The sequence below is a fragment of the Tenrec ecaudatus genome, chromosome 1 (assembly GCF_050624435.1).
Source record: "Tenrec ecaudatus isolate mTenEca1 chromosome 1, mTenEca1.hap1, whole genome shotgun sequence".
Classification (NCBI taxonomy): Eukaryota; Metazoa; Chordata; class Mammalia; order Afrosoricida; family Tenrecidae; genus Tenrec; species Tenrec ecaudatus.
In genome coordinates, this window is record NC_134530.1 from 76,664,004 (window position 1) to 76,683,494 (window position 19,491).

At 37.1% G+C, this 19,491-nt stretch overlaps 1 protein-coding gene across 2 annotated transcripts in view; it reads right to left on the minus strand.

The window, feature by feature from the left end:
- The window catches only part of EPS15 (epidermal growth factor receptor pathway substrate 15), a 151,763-nt gene that overhangs the window by 64,610 nt on the left and 67,662 nt on the right, over positions 1-19,491 (minus strand). For both annotated transcript variants that reach the window (XM_075555863.1, XM_075555865.1), the window contains exon 12: positions 16,779-16,864. In XM_075555863.1, the coding sequence (XP_075411978.1) occupies positions 16,779-16,864 (86 nt within the window). The remainder of the gene's footprint in view (positions 1-16,778; positions 16,865-19,491) is intronic.

Sequence of the window (19,491 nt, forward strand, 5' to 3'; positions counted from 1 at the left end):
TTTATAACCTCAAAAACTATGTAATTCTCATCCTCCATAATGCTTTCCATAGCTTCTTATCCTCTACAATGCTGATGCCTTTGCAAAGACAAGAAAACATCCTTCTGGAATTCTCTTCTCAGTCCCAAGTCATACAGCAACAATAATATTCCTTACTCAACGTTTTCTTGTGAATCCAGCTGGAATCGCTCAGAGCTATCTGTTGATGTATAGCTGCAACCATTCAAAAATTGTCTTCAATAAATTTTTACTTTTGTGTGATATTAACAATATTGTTCACCCCCAATTTCCACACTCTGTTGCATCATTTTGGAATGGGTACAAATATTGATATTTTTCAGCAGGCTGTCCAGGTAGCAGTTTTCTAGATTTCCTTGCAAAGACAAATGAGTACCTCTAACTCAAACTTCAATAAGTATTTTGTCAATTCCTGAAGCCATGTTTTAGCCAATGTTTTCAGTACCATCATTTCTTAACCATACCTCTTGAAATGGTTGAACATAGACCACTTCTTTTTGGTACAGTGATTCTGTGTAATCTTTTCACTTTCTTTTGATAGTCTTAGCATCATTCAATATTTTGCCTACAAAATTATGATGGCAACATATGTACAGGCTTGCTTGATATAATTGATTTATGGATTGTTATAAGAGCCCCCTAATAAAATGATTTAAATTAAAAAATATATATATTTGTCTACAGACTGCTTCATTATTATAACTTAAAGCACGAATTTTTTCTGCAGTTCTTTCAGCTAAAAATTTCCAATTGTATGTTTTCCCCTTTCAGTTTTCTAACTCCAGGTCTCCACACATTTCATGATAGTAATTTTTTTTTTTACCCTCTCTTTGAAATCTTCTTCTGCGTCTTTTACTTACTTTTTCCAGCTGCTTTAGCTTCTGAAACAAGTTTCAGAATATCCTCTAATATGTATATTGTTTTTTCTTTTACCCTTCATTTTTAAAGATTTTCGCTTCCTTCACATATGGTTTTTATGTCACCCACAATTCATCTGGTCTTATGTCATTAGTATTCAGTGGGAAAGCTATTCTTGAGATAGTCTCTAAATTCAGGTGGGATATACCCAAGGTTGTATTTCAGCTTGAAAATCAGGACAATGTGCATTAGGATTGTCTCCTTTCACTATGTATGGTCAGTAGATATCTGAGAAATTAAGCCATATACAAACAATATGATGGCATCGGGATTAGAGGAAAGCTCATTATCATTATGTGATATGCACATGACAAAAACTTGTTGCTGAAATCGCTTATTGACAAAGATCAAAGACTACAGCCTTCAGTATGGAATACACCTCAATCCATACTGAAAATCCTTGCAAATAACCAGTAAACAATGTAGCATAAACAGAGAAAAGACTTAAGATATCAATGATTTCATTTTACTTGGAGTCACAATCAACACTTATTGGATGCAGCAGTAAAAAAAAATCAAAACAATGTATTGTATTGGGCAAATATGCTGCAAGAGATTTCCTTAAACTATTAAAGAGTAAAGATCTTACTTTAAGGACTAACGTGTGCCTGGCCCAAGCTATGCTATTTTCAATCACCTTACATGCAGGGAATAGATGAGCAATTAATAAGGAAGCCCACAAAAGAACTGATGCCTTTTCATTACATTATTAGTAAAAGAATATCGTATATACCATGGATTATCAGAAGAACAAATAAAACAGTGTTACAAGTATAACCAAATTGTTCCTTAAAGTGAAGATAATGAGACTGAGTCTCATGTACTTTAGGTATGTTAGCACAAACATACCTGGAGAAAGACATCATACATGGTAAGTCTAAAAAAGAAAAAACACTCCATCCCCACCACCACCACCCCCCCCCCCCCGCCGCCAAAGAAGATGGAATAATGCAGTGGCTTGAATAATGGTCTCTAAAGTAGCAAAGATGGTCAAAATGGTGTAGGATAGGGAAGTATTTCATTTCATTGTACACAGGGTAATTATGCAGTGGGCTACGATGATAAAGGTCAGCAGTTGGAAACCACCAGCCACTCAAGGGAGAAAGATGGGGCTTTCTACTCTCATCAACAGTTACAATCTCTTGGAAACTCATGGGGCAGTTTGACCCTATCCTATAGGGTCGGTATGAATCAGTGAGTTTGGCTTTTTGGAGGGTCACTATGAGTCAGAACCAACTAGATGGCACCTAACATGTACTTTTAGAAACTCATTATACAGTTTTCAAAGCATAGGGTTTGTAGTAAAATAATTCAGGGTTCTCAAATACTGACTCCATCACCTACCATTTTGTCAAATCAATACTGTAGCACCTATTCATTTTGGTGGTCCCTATAAGGACACAGTAATGTCTTCTTATAGGAGACTGATCCTCTCCTTCACTTACCATATGATTTAAATAGACAATGTCATCCCTCAGACTATGTCTTTAATAAACAAACTATCAAAATGTAAAGTTATTGTTTCTTGACAGAGTAGATTTACCCCCTAGGGTTTCCAAGACTGTAAATCTTTATGGGAACAGACAGCCTCTTCTTTCTCCCACGGAGCTGTTAGTGGGTTTAAATCATCAACTTCACAGTGAGTAACCCAACATATAACCCACAGCACCACATACACAAAAAACAGTGAGATGGGTTTCTATCATTAAGAAGCTCATGATTTAGTGAGCTTGAGGGGTCAAGGGAGAAAATGTAAAGAGATGGCTTCACTGCAGTACACTGGGTGAAACAAAAGGTATGAGGTGCTATGGGGACACATGAGATGGTTATCTAACTCTCCCTAGAGACAGTGGGAGAAAGCTTTCTTGGTATCAATAAAGATAATTAAGCGTAGCAAACTATGGAGACTTAAGTAAGTGGCATATTTATAAAAAGAAATCAGTTTGGGAATGCTTTGTAAAAGAGGTGAAATTTCAGCAAAGCCCTGAAAGAAGAGATGACTATAAGGTAGGAAAATGGTCCTTTGACTGGAAAGGAAAGCTGATGCAATAGAGAAATACTAGATAGCTGAATAATTTATCTGGGATGCTCATGTGTGAAAATAAAGCTAGGATGGAAGATTATAAAAAGGACTTGAGAACTAAGTAAAGACATACGGACTTTTAATATACAGGCAATGACAACTCCCTCAAGGCTTCTGAGTCATGCTTTTTCAATTCTGAATGGTGTTATTTAGCAGCACAACTCTCCTTTCCCTTATGGCTTCTGCTTGGTGGGAGGAAGCGAGGAAGCAGAAGCCCCTCTTGCTCAGAAAGCTGATGACAATTGCTAGGAAGGAAGAACACTCTGGCTGCTTATCTTGGGAGTTATCAGAAGCATGGAGTTACATGAGAAATACAATTATAGACAACTGATGAGAAATTCTTGGCTTGTAATCTAAACAAGTCTGAAAGTTAGAAGGACTTTCACTCTAATTCTAGAATTCATGATGAGTTAATAAATTAAGTTAAAGTCTGAAGGTAAAGACACTGATTTGTACCTTGTTTTAAATTTCTCTAAAAGTTTACATATATAATCCATATGGTTAAAAAATCTGCCAAAAAGTCAATTCTGACTCATACAACATTATAGGACAGGGTTTCTGAAACTATAACTCTTTACAGGAGTAGAAAGTTTTGGTCTTTTTCCCTGTAAAAGGAATTAGTTCAAAAAATATTTACTGAACATCTACTTAAGCCAAATAAGATTAAGGTTGGCCTTTTACCTATAGTTTGATAAGGAAAACAAATATAGCCATTTGTCATAAAATTTAAAGATAAATTTAATTAAAGTTTAAGTGCATATGTGAGTAGATTTCTTATAGGCCAGGGAGGCTCGTTGTTCAATGAGTTCTATTTTTGGAAAGTAAGTCACAATATACTCATGTGAAAAAAAATCAATGACAGGATTTCTGAAACAGACAAAGCACAAATAGTGAGGGGTGGCCTCACATAATCAAATCACTATCTTCTAAGTGACTGGTCTCAGAATTAAATGGTTCATTTCTCAAGAGAAAATAAAAGTTTATTTTGAAAATCCATGATCACTATTTTATTTATCCTGCAGGATAAGTGATATGTAAAAGCAAAAGAAAAGAGGTGTTGGATGGGAAGATGGCAGTGTAAACAGGTCTAGGATCCCAATCAATTCCACATGAACACTAAGCCAAACAACCTGAAATCTGTACTCAACCCTGGAAGAATCTGGAAAAGGGTAGGCAAAGAGTGTCAGCAAGGAGCCACAAACTGAAAAAAAGATAAGGAAAAATGGAAAACAACAGGAAAACTTTTTTTCACTGCCTCTACTCCTTCCTCCCAGGCATAGCAGATGGACAGCTACCCCAAACCCCAGTTACACGCCCTGAAAACCCAAGGCTCTTTGGTGTATTACAGAACAGCCTTAATCTCTAATTTGAAGGAAATAGGGCAGATCTTTTTGGTAGAGTTCAAGAATACATCCTTAGTGATTTGAGTGCAGCATGAAAGACCGGGTTCTCAGTATTGCTGCAACTAGAGCTCTCACAGAGCAGGGGAGAGAGCAGTGTGCTCCCCTGAAGGTGCTATGCATGATTATGTTTTGGGTTTTTTTTATCAGTCTGGGACTGAAACCTTGATTTGGCATGAATGAGAACATCTCAAGACAGGGGATGGTGCAGTGAACAAAGCCTTACGAATGCACCCACCTAAGAGTTTCTTGCAGAACGATTCTAACTCTGGCTTTAACTAAAAATCACAACACACACACACACACACACACACACAAACTGGAAATGATGGTCAATTGAAAAGAACAGGACAAAGGAGAAAAATCATCTATTTTTATGGAAATCCAGATATTGTAGACTGAAAAAGCAATACAATTTAAACAAGCTCAGAAGACTGAAAGAAAGCAGGAAAATGATATATAAACAAAATGAGAATATTAATAAAGACAGACATCGTAAAAAGAAATTCTGACACTCTGGTACAGTAACCAAAATTAAACAAAAAATAAAAAACACCTCTTGTAAGAGCTTCCAATAAAATGATTTCAAACAAACACTCTTTAAAGGACTTAGCAGACTTGCGCTGGCATGCGAAAGAATCAGCAAATTAGAGGACATAGTAATTGACATTATGGAGCCTGAACAGCAACAAGAAGGCTTTTAAGATTGCCTATCATATTTTAATGGAAGTATCAGGCATCATTAATTGGAAAAGAAAGAACACTAAACAGTGTCAAAAGATCAGACATGGGAAAAACACCCCCAAACCTATGAATACAATTAATTTCATATACGCATAAAAACTGTTAAGTAGCAAATATTTTGTTATATAAATTTTAAAGAAAAAAGAACACCATCAAGAAAGAAAAAAGATGAAGAGTTAAGCCTCAATTTTCTCAATTATAAAATAGGAATAAATCAGTTGATGCAGCATACTAATTTACTATATGTCTAAAAGGCTTTTCAGCACAATTCCTGGTACACCAAGTTGGTAAACTACCGTGTTTCCCTGAAAGTAAGACATCCCCCAAAATAAGACCGACTGACAATTTTGCTTCTCACTGAAATATAAGGCATCCCCCCAAAATATGCCTTTCCCCAAAATAAGACCTCCCCCCTGTACATAAGGCCTCCCTGATAATAAGGTCACCGAAGCTACTGTTAACTCTGGACCGTAACTCTGGACTCTGGACCATAGTGGCTACTGCGCAGCTCACTGTTGGTCGCAGCGCAGATGGAGCACATCGGAAGTGCGAGGTCTCTTTTAATCAGAGAGCCCGCACCGCTGCCAGGACAAGCTGTTGCCTTGCTGTTCGCTCTGCCCTGATAGAAACTGGCTGACTCACAATTAGACAGGGAGTTGCACCAGGCAGGAGGAGTTGGGCACATTGTATCGACACACAGAGGTGACTGAGGTGGGGGAAATGTCTGATAAAGGTGGGGGGGGTGTCTGGTGAAGGTGTCCACTGGCACAGGGGTGGGGATCACTTAAAATGGCACTGGAGTATCACTTAAAATGACACAGGAGGATCAGAAGGGGTTACAAAATGGTAATTCCCCCTCTCATCCTACTGTGTCATTTTAAGGGATACCCCTCCCCCAACCGATACCCCAGAGTCATTTTTTTTAAAAACCCCTAGACATGAGCGCAAAAAGAAAAAGCTACTCCATGGAGTACAAGAAAGTAATCGTGGAAGACTCTTGGGGTCAAAATCTTACTGCTTTCTACAAAGAGAAGATGTGGAGTATCCAATTGGTCCAAAAATGGCCAGCAGAGTATGGCAACCTCATTGAACAAGTGGACAAGGGAAATGCTAAGAAGCGCAAGTGTGGATCAGGTCAGCGACCATTATTTCCCGAGCTGGAAGACCTGATTTGTAAATGGGTTGTTGACAAGAGAGCAAAGGCTTTGGTTGTGAATATGGCTCAGATTCAACAATTTGCCCTTGCAATGGTACCACAGTTTGACACAGTCCCCAAAGACTTCAAAGCATCACACAACATTGGCTGGATAATTTCCTTCAGCAAAGTGAACTGTCTCTTAAGAAGATCCACAACTAATACCTTACCATATACAAGTAATGAGTTTCCTTTTTTTCTTTCAACAATAAATGTGGACTGTATTCTTCTATGGAAAAATAAGACATCCCTGAAAATAAGACCTAGAGCATCCTTGGGAGCAAAAATTAATATAAGACACTGTCTTATTTTCAGGGAAACAGGGTATTACTATCATTATATTACTAGTATAAACACTTACTTAATGGCTTTTGAAAAGTTGCAATCAAGCATCCAGAGTCATGGAAGTTTTGATTCAAACATGTGTGAAGACAATTAATTTCATATACACATAAGCCTCAGTTTTCTTATTATTAATAGGAACAAATCAGTTGATGTAGTGGACTGATTTACTTTATGTCTAAAAGGCTTTTCAATCCACCAGAAGTAACATTTGTTGCCACATATTTTGTTTCCAAAAGATAGCCTGGGACTGTGACTGTATAACTACTTCTCTCTTCAAGAAGTATCCCCAATATGGGACGAGGGCCATATAGTTAAGTAACAGTAACAAATTTTTTTAAAGGAAGTGAAATTTTTATAGAATACAACCAATTCATATCAGAGCTATCTGGTAGAAATACAATGTAAGGTACATGTATAATTTCAATATATTTAATATCTATTTAATAAATATATCCTATTTTAATATACTTAACCAACTATATCCTAAATATGAATAACTAATTATTCAGTAAATGCTATGCTCTACAAACTCAACTGGGTTTAAGGGGATTTTAATTATGAGAATGAGGTAGTAACTAATAACATACCTTGAAAGTTTATCATGGTCCAAGAATGGTTCTAAGCACTTAGCATAGCTTTATTTATATTTTCATTTTACAGAGAAAGAAATTGAGGTAAAGACAATTATGTAATTTGTCCAAGACAAAAGTCAAACTAGGCAAGCTGATTAAGATGCTCGTCCATACTAAACTACATGGTCTCAATAGAAATTACAGATGGTCCACGCCATCACATAGAAGAACTCAGAGTTTATTGGGGAAAGAATGCAATTCAGATTCTAAGTGTTTTTTTTTTCTCTTTTCTTCTTTTACATTTTATTAGGGACTCATACAACTCTTACCACAATCCATACATATACATACATCAATTGTATAAAGCACATTCATACATTCCCTGCCCCAATCATTCTCAAGGCATTTGCTCTCCACTTAAGCCCCTTGCATCAGGTCCTCTTTTTTTTTTCCCCCCCTCCCTCCCCATTCCCCCCTCCCTCATATGCCCTTGGTAATTTATACATCGTTATTTTGTCATATCTTGCCCTATCCGGAGTCTCCCTTCCCCCCTTCTCTGCTGTCCCTCTCCCAGAGAAGAGGTCACATGTGGATCCTTGTAATCAGTTCCCCCTTTCCAACCCACTCACCCTCCACTCTCCCAGCATCGTCCCTCACACCCTTGGTCCTGAAGGTATCATCCACCCTGGATTCCCTGTACCTCCAGCCCTCATATGTACCAGTGTACAGCCTCTGTCCTATCCAGCCCTGCAAGGTAGAATTCGGATCATGGTAGTTGGGGGGAGGAAGCATCCAGGATCTGGGGGAAAGCTGTGTTCTTCATCGATACTACCTCACATCCTAATTAACCCATCTCCTCTCCTAAACCTTTCTATGAGGGGATCTCCATTGGCCGACACTTGGGCCTTGGGTCTCCACTCTGCACTTCCCCCTTCATTTAATATGATATATATATATACATATACACATATATACACATACATAAACACACTTATATCTTTTTTTTTTGCATGATGCCTTATACCTGGTCCCTTGGGCACCTCGTGATCGCACTGGCCGGTGTGCTTCTTCCATGTGGGCTTATTTGCTTCTGAGCTAGATGGCCGCTTGTTCACCTTCAAGCCTTTAAGACCCCAGACACTATCTCTTTTGATAGCCGGGCACCATCAGCTTTCTTCACCACATTTGCTTATGCACCCATTTGTCTTCAGCGATCCTATCATGGAGGTGTGCAGTCAATGATATGATTTTTTGTTCTTTGATGCCTGGTAACTGATCCCTTTGGGACCACTCGATCACACAGGCTGGTGTGTTCTTCCATGTGGACTTTGTTGCTTCTGAGCTAGATGGCCGCTTGTTTATCTTCAAGCCTTTAAGACCCCAGTCACTATCTCTTTTGATAGCCGGGCACCATCAGCTTTCTTCACCACATTTACTTGTTCACCCACTTTGGCTCCAGCCGTTGTGTCGGGAGAGTGAGCATCATAGAGTTCCAATTTAATAAAAGAAGGTATTCATGCATTGAGGGAGTGTTTGAGTAGAGGCCCAAGGTCCTTCCGCCACCTTAATACTTGACCTATAAATATAGACACATAGATCTATTTCCCCATCCTCCTATATATATTTGCATGTACATGTCTTTGTCTAGACCTCCATGAATGCCCTTTGACTCCTAGCTCTTTCCTCAGATTCTAAGTGTTTTAAGTAAAGGAATGTGGGTGTTCTCTAAGCTGAGGTGGAGACAAAGCTCTTGAAAAAGAAAACTTATTCCTTTTCTCAGAGGAGTACTGGTGGAATATGGTTACAAGTTGGGCTGTTAACTACAAGGTCAGCAGTTCAAACCTACCAGCTGCTCCACAGGAGGACTGAGTTTTCTCCTCCCAGAAAGAGTTACAGTCTGGGAAACTCACAGCGGCAGTTCTATCCTATGTCCTATAGGGTCACTATGAGTCGGCATTGAGTCCATAGCAGTTTCCCCATCCCCAAGGTTCCTTTTCTCGTCTGAAATTATGAATATTAAATAGGCAGAAGATTTTCTCATCAACCCTTCTGATATGCTGTTAAGAATGATTAAGAATATTTACATACAGCAGGCATAGCACAAGCTTGATCATTATTTTTATAATTATCTATCCTGCTTATTGGCCCAAGATCAGGAAAACAAACAGGGCTAACAGGATGTGGCTTTTCTGTTTTGATGTTCTTGCTAAAGGAACAGAGACAGGAAGGAAGTAGAAGCTGGCAGAACACAAAACATTAACTTCTGCCTCAGCGTAATTTACCACTACCACCCCACTACACCATCACAGTGACTGAAGCAATCTCTTGGCATGTTTCACCTTCCAAGAACTTCTCTTTCTGTATTTTACTTTTAGAGCAAGGTTCTTAAAAATGGGTCCAGGAACAATTTCTAAGGGTCTGGGTGCTCTGGAAATAAATGCAAAACAGTATGCACAGATATAGAAGTTCTTTTTTCCTGGGAGCAGGGTTTAATAGACTTTAGGAGATTCTCAAAGGAAATTCCTGGCACAAAAACAGGTCTGCAGTCTATAAGATAAAAAGAATTAGCCTATTAACTTTCATGTACCTGTGAGAATTAAAACTTTTTTCTCTAAAATCCTTTTCTTATAATCTTCAAGCTAATCTATTATTGAGAAGATCTGGCTATTTCAATATGAACACATGGCTTCTAGTCTACAATGAATTGTGAAGGGATGTGAAATTAAGTCTAGAAATTGTTTTTATTTATAAATACAATATTTATATCGATCAATATATCATTCTTAAGTAGTCATCACGGAACTCTTTGAGTAACAGTACCTTTATAGGGTCAGAAACAAGTGAACCTGGGTCACCTAATCAGTGTAAACAAAAGAACTCTTGATTTGACAGTGCAAGTTATGATTTCTAGATTTAATGTTTCTAATGGGGACTAGGGATTACATAATATGAGAATACTAAAGTTTGATTCATTTGTTTATCCAACCAACATATATTAAGCCTCTACAGTGTCAGACCCTATGTGCCTTAATTTCTAAACCTATAAAAGTAAACAGGATAGTTCCTATGCTTAAAGCATTTAAAACTGATAGCGATTATTGTAAGAAAGCGATTATTGTAAGAAAGAAATAAAGTTTCTAGAAGCAGAGAGAAATGAGCAACCACTAATCTGAAGGATCCAGGAAAAGCTTGACAGAGTAAACATGTACCCTGAGCCTTGAAAAATGAACAAAACGATACAAAATGAGGGAAGGTGTGCTCTAAGCAAAGGACACATTGGGACCAGAAGTGCAAAAGAATAGATATGGTGGCACATTGAGCTGAGAGGTTCTAGACTCACCCACCAGGCAGCTGGAAAAGAGAGATGAAATTAAAAAGAACTGGATTTACACAACAATTACAAGCAGGATGACACAAAGGAAGAAGATTCATGGAAGCGAGCCAATTCAGAAGTTAGAGCTGTGATACAAATAGGAAATAAAAGTAAGACAGAAACAGTAGAATGGAGAGAACAGATTTCAACAATGAATGGTTTTCTCATGTATTCGAAGCTAAGCACTAGGGATTAAAGAAGAAAACTGCCTTTAAAAGTAAAAAAGACAATTACAATTATGGTAAGTGCTACAACAAATACAATTGTAAAAAATCTGTTGTAAAGTAGGTTCCTAAGTAAAACTCGAAGAACACTGAGGGGGAGTGAGGGCAATGATGACAACGTACTCAGAGAAGATTTCCCTTTTCCGAGGAAGAAAGAGCTAGGAAATAGAAATTAATTAAGACCGGATGTAGAGTATCCGAGAAAGGAGAGTCTCGGGTTTCTCATTTGGGTACCAGGACAAATTGTTCATGTCACCAAAAAGAGAAAAATAAGGGAAACTAGGACAGGGTCAGGGGAGATTAGGAAGTCACCTCCTCTGGACATTCAAACGAAGACATTAGTTGGGAATGAGAAACACATACTTGGAGCTCAAGTATAAGATGCAGGTATTTGATGAGAATATTACAATTATTGCTTGTTAGAAATAAAATGAATTATTGTAGCTGATAAAACCCCTAAATTAATAACAAATGTTGAGGGAACTGCATATTTTTCTTCAAAGAAGTACCCTGCCTCAAGCTCTAAATACGAACCAGAGATGAAAGCAATGACACATTCACTGACCAATGACAAATATCCACTGCCCAACTAACTCCCGGTTTATATATAGCTTTCAATGTTACCACTGGTTTTCATGCTTAAAAGAAATATTATTCTTGGAAATAAATTCCTTTTTTCATTTCCCTATTTTCGAAATGTTTCTAATGAATATATATGCAATACAACCATTATTTATTTATAATTAAAAGATCATTTTATTGGGGGCTCTTACAACTCTTGTTACAATCCATACATCAATTGTATCAGGCATGTTTGTACATATGTTGCCTTCATTCTTTTCCAGACATTTACTTTCTATTGAGCCCTTGGTATCAGCTACTCTTTTTACCCCACCCGCACCCCCCACAGCATTATAACCATTACTGAGGCATAAAATTTAATCTTATACAGCATCATGCTCATTTCACACTTATTATAATCCCACATAATGTATGCTGCTTATTTGCAAGTTTGTTTCCTTGAATTCACCTCAAAACTAAAATCACACAAACAAAACCCAATCTCACTGGCAGTGAGTCGAGTCTGACTCATAATGACCCAATAGGTCAGGGCAGAGCTGTCCCTGTGAGTTCCCAAGACCACCTTTACAGCAGCAGAAACATTAGCCTTTCTTCTCCAAGCAGCTGGTAGTTTCAAACTGCTGACCTTGTGGTTAACAACTCAATTCGTAACCTTTACGACAAAAGGGCTTCTCTAAAAGTAACAAAGAAGTAAATCTTTTGTAAGATAACTATTTAGTAAAAGTCAAATACAAAATCTGCTTAAACTCTTTTTTTCTGCCTTGTCAGTCATAAAACCTGCTGAAGTCAAGCTGATTCTTCTAATAGTGACCCTATACACTTTACGCTAATAAAGATGTAAAGGCCAACAACTTTTACACAGAAGAAAATTGTGATTAACAATAATGAAAGCCAAGGTCAATAATATAATACCTTCAAGACTTGGTGGTAGTAACCTACATTAGGTTAGTGGACATTCCACTCTACAAGCAAAATTTACATTGGGTAGCTGAGGCTCACTATGACATTACTGGATCTGACAGATGATGGAAGTATGCCTACTATGCAGATCCCACCTACAATAAAAGCCTAAGGGGAGTATTTTCATAAATGTCAAATTATGTATAAATATACTACACATTTATAAAATGTGACTACAATCTAAATTTAACAAGTTTGGAACACTCTGATTTTTTAATAAGACAGTCACAAAATGTTAAATGTGTTCTTTTTATGTTGTTAGCTGTGAGTCACCATATCAGGACTACCAATGGTACAACATGATAGCTATGAAAAAAGCTCCTGAAAGCTTAGTTGACCAAAATATAAGTAGTATTATATATGTATGCATTGGTAAGAACATTTTAAGCCCAATGCACTAGCTCCTATAAGCTAACTTCAGAAACATTGACTACATTAAATAAATGCTGTTGAAATTAAGGACTGTATTTTTATGCACATTATACACATTATAAACAATAGACACATTATACATTATTTTGCAAATTAGGTAATTCATGTTACTTTCCTATAGGCTGTGTACTCATTATTGTATATGCATATTACTACATGTGCACGTTATTTGTAGAAAAATATGATACTAGAATAGTTTGAGGCACAGAAGACAGATATTCACAAATCTAGTTACTATTTAGGAGGCCCAGTGCCACAGTAGGCTACACATTGTGTTAACTATAAGGTCAATAGTGTGACCCCAGCATTTCTCTGAGAAAGAAAAGGCTGGCTGTTCTATAAGAATTTATAGTCTGAATGAATTGTGATAAGAGCCCCCAATAAAATGATTTTTTTTAAAAAGAATAATTTACAATCTCAGAAACCCAAGGGGCCAGTTCTATTCTATCCTACAGAGACACTAGGAGTCAGAATCAACTCCATGGCAGTGAACTTGATTGTTGGAGCCTATTATTCAATTTATATTGCATATGATGGGACTTCAACAAGTTTGTGGAAAACTCCATTATCTTTTAATCCCATCTTTCCACAAATTTTTTGGAACCCATATATATAAGGCAAAGAAAAATAGTGTTTATGGATGACAGGAAAATGAAAACCACCACCTGTAGCAATTTGCCTCATGAAAATTGTGGAGTAGAAAAAAGCCCTGGTTTGGGTCCCAGCCCAGCCAATGATTTGATGTGAGACTTTTAGATTTGGTTTCTTTTCAGGGGCAAGAAAGAAATTAGGATCCCTGGTGGTGCTGTGGGTTAGGCAATGGGGTGCATTTTAAACCCACCAGCCACAAGCAAGAGAGATGAGGTTCTCTGATCCCACATAGAAACCCTACATAGAGTTACTCTGAATCAGTTGACTCAGTGGTGGTAATTTGGGGGGGAGGGCAGGGAAGGGACTGCAATGTCAGCAGTTTTGTGTTATAGGCCAATGTCAGTTTGTGAACAGGAAATAAAATTTTTAAAGAATTTAGTATGTGATTGATCAATTCAAAACCAAAACAATTTTTAAAAAGGGACCCAGACTAACTTTACAGAATGTCAAGTCATATTGCTCAAAGAGGAAGAGAATGGGAACTACTGTGAACGGTTTGTCTTCTCAGAGTTCATTCCTCCTTCTGGTAACCACCCCCTCTAATTTTCTTTTTAACATTTAAATATAAAAATATTACTCTGCTTTGTGTTGTAAATGGAGGACCAAGCAATAAGAAGTTTTCTTCTCTTAAAGTGGGGGTAATAGCCACTTTATTCCGAGTTTAATCCTTAGGCCAAGGCTGTTTGCCCTAAACAAGGAGGGTGTGACCAAGGGTATTCTTTCCCAGCCCCTTCTAACTTTGTAAGTTTGAAAATAATCCCTTTTCCAGATGGTTTTAGTAGAAAACTATTCCTAGAATAAAGCTCATGACAAATTAATAAATTATGTACCTACTTAGCCACTGATTAGTTCAGGCACGGGCATGACCATCGCCAATCCAATTAGATGTAACCTTACGTCTTTTGCAGGCGCTGTTAGGAAACAGGCATTTTCCTTGGGACTTGAATCACAAGGTTAACTAAAGCTACCTTGCCAACAAAAGGAAAAAGCCTATCTGACTGGGGAGTAATCCAGACAAAGCACAAACAAGAAAGGAAGAGAGCAAGAGAATGGATTATGTCATTTGAGTTCCAGTATTAAGCTATGCCTTGCAACCAACCCTACCCCTACAGGAGTTTTCATTTCAGAAGCCAATTAAATTCACTCTCAGCTTTAAGTTAGTATGGATTGAATTCTTTCTTGCAACTGAAAATTCCTAACCAAGTTTAAGTAATGCAGTTTCATTGTAGTCTCATCAAAGAGGCAACATCACTGCCAAGTTCTTATCACACAATTGGATAAGTAATCTAATCCCCTATATGTTTCAATACCATCAGTAAAGTTAGCAGTCATTATCTGCTTCATACTGTTGTGAATGTGTAAAAAAATGTGCAAGTATAAAGTAATCTTTAAATCACCTTCCTGCAGATGAAAAAGTGCTCTCACTTTTTAAAAACTTGAAGACATCATTTTAATAAGTATTACTATAAAGTAATACCAACAGTACCTACTGTACTCAGATTTCACATCTAATTGTACTCTAAATATGTTTCACATACCATTTGTCCCCCATAAATAACATATGCATATAAATTTTTTAAATGATGAAATTAAGTAAACCAGTTCTAGCATAGTGCACTTACTGCAGGAAATATAGCACTAGTTAGGTACTGTGCTTTAGCACATAATTTGTTTTAAGATTTTTGTCAACTGCCCTCTCCCCCACCTGCAAGATATTTTTGAAAGCATTTTTTTTCTTCCACAGCAAGCACAGTGTTCTTATGTAAATATATAACAAGGGGACGATGCAGTTGGCAAAAAACCAAACAAACAGCATGCATACTACTTGCATAAAAATATAGTATAAGCAAGATGCAACTTGGGATCAGTTCTGTGATCAGGAATTGGGTCTAACCATTGGCATGTTTATTTGACATGGAACGAAATAATTTCTCTAAATAATCTTATGAACTTCCTTACCTGCAAAATAAGAACAATACCTATCTGTCAACAAGGTCACAGAGTGTTGGTGACAATCAAATTAAAAAGTTACGATAATTCTTGGTAGGGCATCCACTTTTAACATGCTTTCCGTAAAATATATCAAATGATATTTACCTAATACGTAAGTCAAGTATCTAGAAGAGGAAAATTTTATTTAATTCATTCTAAGATCCATATTTTTTCACTACCTGAAATCACATAGTACATCTTATAGTTGTTGGCATGCTTTTGCTTATTTAGCAGTGATTTCTTCTTTTCTTAGTGATACAAATATATAAGAAAAGTGTATTGTACAATTAAAAACTACCTTAGATTTAATGAAATAATGTAAACTAATTCCCCATGAAATAGAAATATAGTACTATGGATCAGAGAATTTAACTTTACCCCCCAAATTTGGTCCTTGCCTTTGATTTTTGAGACTAATCTTAGATTCCCCGCCATAACTGAACTGTTTCTGATGAGGCCCTTAGACCAAACCTAAAGTATCTCCTGAATGAGTGCTGGTCAGGCCAGAAAGATCCACGGTGTGATAGCAGCTTGAACTCAGGGGAGGGGTCTAGACGGGGAGTTCGATCAACCATACCTTATGTAATAACACCCAATAAAGGCTCTGGATATGGGAGTGCCATGAGCTTCCTGGTTGGTAAAAGGCATAATGAAATGTAGGAAGATAGTGTTCTTTTTGGAAGTTGGAAGCTGTGCTGGGAACCCTCCTAGACCTTACCCTATCTGTCTTTTTATTTGGCTGCTTCTAGTCAGTAATACTCTATTGAGTTCTTCGAGTTGTTCTAGCAAATTATCAAACCCAAGGGAGCCAGTCGATCAGAAGTTAAGAGGGCTCTAGCGTAGAGCTGGCATCCTAGGGGTGGTGAGAAATCCCCAAATTTGCAGCCAGCAGGTGAGAAGTGTTTAACAGTGCCATGGGGAACCCAAGGTTGCAGCTGAAGTTTTGGGTAGACTTAACCATCTGAAGGGCTGTACCCTTTAATTTGTGAGATCTAAGGGTGGTTATGCTTAGTGGAAGAAGTACTGCATTTGCAATTTGGGATAGGAATTAAAATAGTTAGCAATAGGCTTGAATTGACTGCATGATTTCCCTCAGGTGGATGGAATCAGTGAAATGGAAAGGAATGTGAGAAGTGGAATAGACTGCCCTGACTGGTTTTGACAGGTAAGGTAAAGCATTTACCAAAACATATATTAGAAAGAGAAAGGTTTGTATGTATGTGAAACAGCCTGAATACACACATATATACATTTACATATGAAATCGGCCGTACTTGTATTTTACATACCTCTGTAGGTCAACTATTTCATTGTTAAGAGTATCTAGCTCCTTAATAGCAGAGAAATCTGCAACAGGACTTGATCCTACGATGTTCTAAAAATAAAAAGTTTGTGATTATACATTATTACTATAATATATGGAGAAACATTAAAACTTAAAAAGCACTACACAGATGTAAGGTATTACATATTTTACTGTAATACTAACATTTTAAATTCATGTGAGAAAATCATCCCTTTGCATATTAATCATACATGAAGACATTCCCCTTAAATTTTCTAAAAGCTGCTGTTCTATAAGATGTGTCCCCACCCCCATCTAAGATCCTACTGTTGTTGTCACTTAATTCTAGCCTGTCCAGAACTTTGCAATATAACTTTGCAGATTTGTGACTAGTTCTCCCACTAGAGCAGTGGTTCTCAACCTTCCTAATGCTGTGACCCTTTAAGACAGTTCTTCATGTTGTGGTGACCCCCAACCATAAAATTATCTTTTGTTGCTACTTCATAACTGTAATTTTGCTACTGTTATGAATTGTAATGTAAATATCTGATATGTAGGATGTATTTTCATTGTTGCAAATTGAACATAATTAAAGTATAGTGATTAATCACAAAACAATATGTAATTCTATATTGTGAAATATTTCTTATTACAAATAAATGAAATTTTTTCTTGAAGCATGGGTAACAGCCTTAATATAACAACAGTAAACTACATTGCTACACTTTGCGATCGTATGCTTAAAAAGCCAACTTCAGTACAAAGGTTGCAATAGCTTCTTTCTCACCAGATCAGCATATCTGCATGTGGGCGGACCCGCCTGGAGACAGACAGTGGAGCGGTGTCTCGGTTCCTAAGACCATCAGATATATGTGTTTTCCAATGGTCTTAGGCAACCCCTGTGAAAGGGTCGTTCAAGCCTCAAAGGGTTGTAACCCACAGGTTGAGAACCACTGCACTAAAGGATAAATTTCTTTTATTTTTAAGTCTACATTTCTTAGGGGAGATGTATATATTTGTATTGTTGACATCAGGCAGGTACACACATTTTTCTTGAATCTCTGAACTATAATGGAAGTTGATGTTATTCAAATAACGAATACTTATTTATTTATTTATTTTGCTGTGCACCTTGGAGACCTGCTGCAGATATGAGTACGGCCCGGCACAAGATTTACACCCTCTCCCCCAGATTTTCAAGGGCCAGTGAGAGCTCACCGGACACCGCCGGAACCGCAATGCTTTCCAAGGCGCGGGCTAATATTTATTTTTACTGAATATCTTTAATGCCTATTCTAAATAAAGTAAAAACTGCTTAGACATGTTCCATGGAAAATATTAATATCACTACATATGCAATATCTTCCGATATGATGTCCTTTACATATGGCTTTTGTAATAAATGAAGGTACCAAAATTTATCCTTGAAAATAGTACTTGTAGGTAGAAAATCTTGGTGGGTTTATTCTGGATTCTATTTTGCCAAATTGCATGGTGTTTACCTGTAAAATAGGTAAATAATCTCTGCCTGACCACTTAATGAATTAAATAATGTATATAAAACTATTCTGCAAAACTTAATGATATTTTATAAATATAGGCTATTGGGTTAAAATTCCTGGTGCATAGTGGGTACACATTGAGCTAACTACAAGGTCAGCAGTTCAAAACCATTGGCCACTCTGCAGGAGAAAGATAAGGCTTTCTATTCCCATAAAGAATTACAGTCTCCACAATCCATAGGGGTAGTTCTATCCTGTCCTACAGGGTCATTATTACTCTGAATTGATTCCATGCCATTGAGTTTGGTTAGGTTTTCGTTCATTGTTACAATTATCCTCTTCAACAGAATGTACTCCTAAAAGGTAAATGGTCTCCCAGTGAGTTGCTGCCACCTTGACTTAAACTCATTTGTGAGACATCTTAATCAGCCTATTTAGCTAGATAAAGTTAGAGGCCTGGTGAAAGTGGATACCCTTTGGGCTGCTAACCACAAAGTCAACAATTTGCAACCACCAGCCACTACATTGGAAAAAAATGAGTTTTTTTCACTCCCATAAAGATGTATATTCTCAAAAACTCATGTATTGAGATTCAATGTTTTCTTAATTTTATATTAATTACAGATCTGTATCAAATTTCCTTCTCTTACTGCTTTTTATTGTGTTCCAATGTGAAATTAAATTAGAAATGTTAAAAGTAGATTTTTGAATGTGAAAGATATTAACTAGATTTTAACACTACCTAAACTTACCATGTATGGTATTGACTTTACAGCAAATAATTTTTTTAAGCTTGCCCTAGGAGCTAACCCTGGACAGACAGTTAAGTGAACAAAATGAAAAATTAGCACTTAGTCTCACTTTCATCACCATGAGTGACTTACACCATTTAAATGCTACTGAGAAATTTGCAGAGGTGCAAGAGAACCAAGAAACTCATGACTTCCACACCTCTTCTGTCACTCTAACTAAAAAAAAAATGTGACTCACATCTGACAGTCTTTGACTATTAAAAATATCAAATAAGATGACAAATTAGCTTTAATTCAAACAAGTTAGAAGGTTAGACCTCAACAAACTCTACACATGAAATTAGTTTGCTATGGTTGGTATAACTTGTGTCGTTCCTCAATGGCTGACACAAATATTAAACTCCCACACTACAGCAATAAAATGGGCAGCCACCAAGAAGAAAGACAAATGTTTCACTAAGTA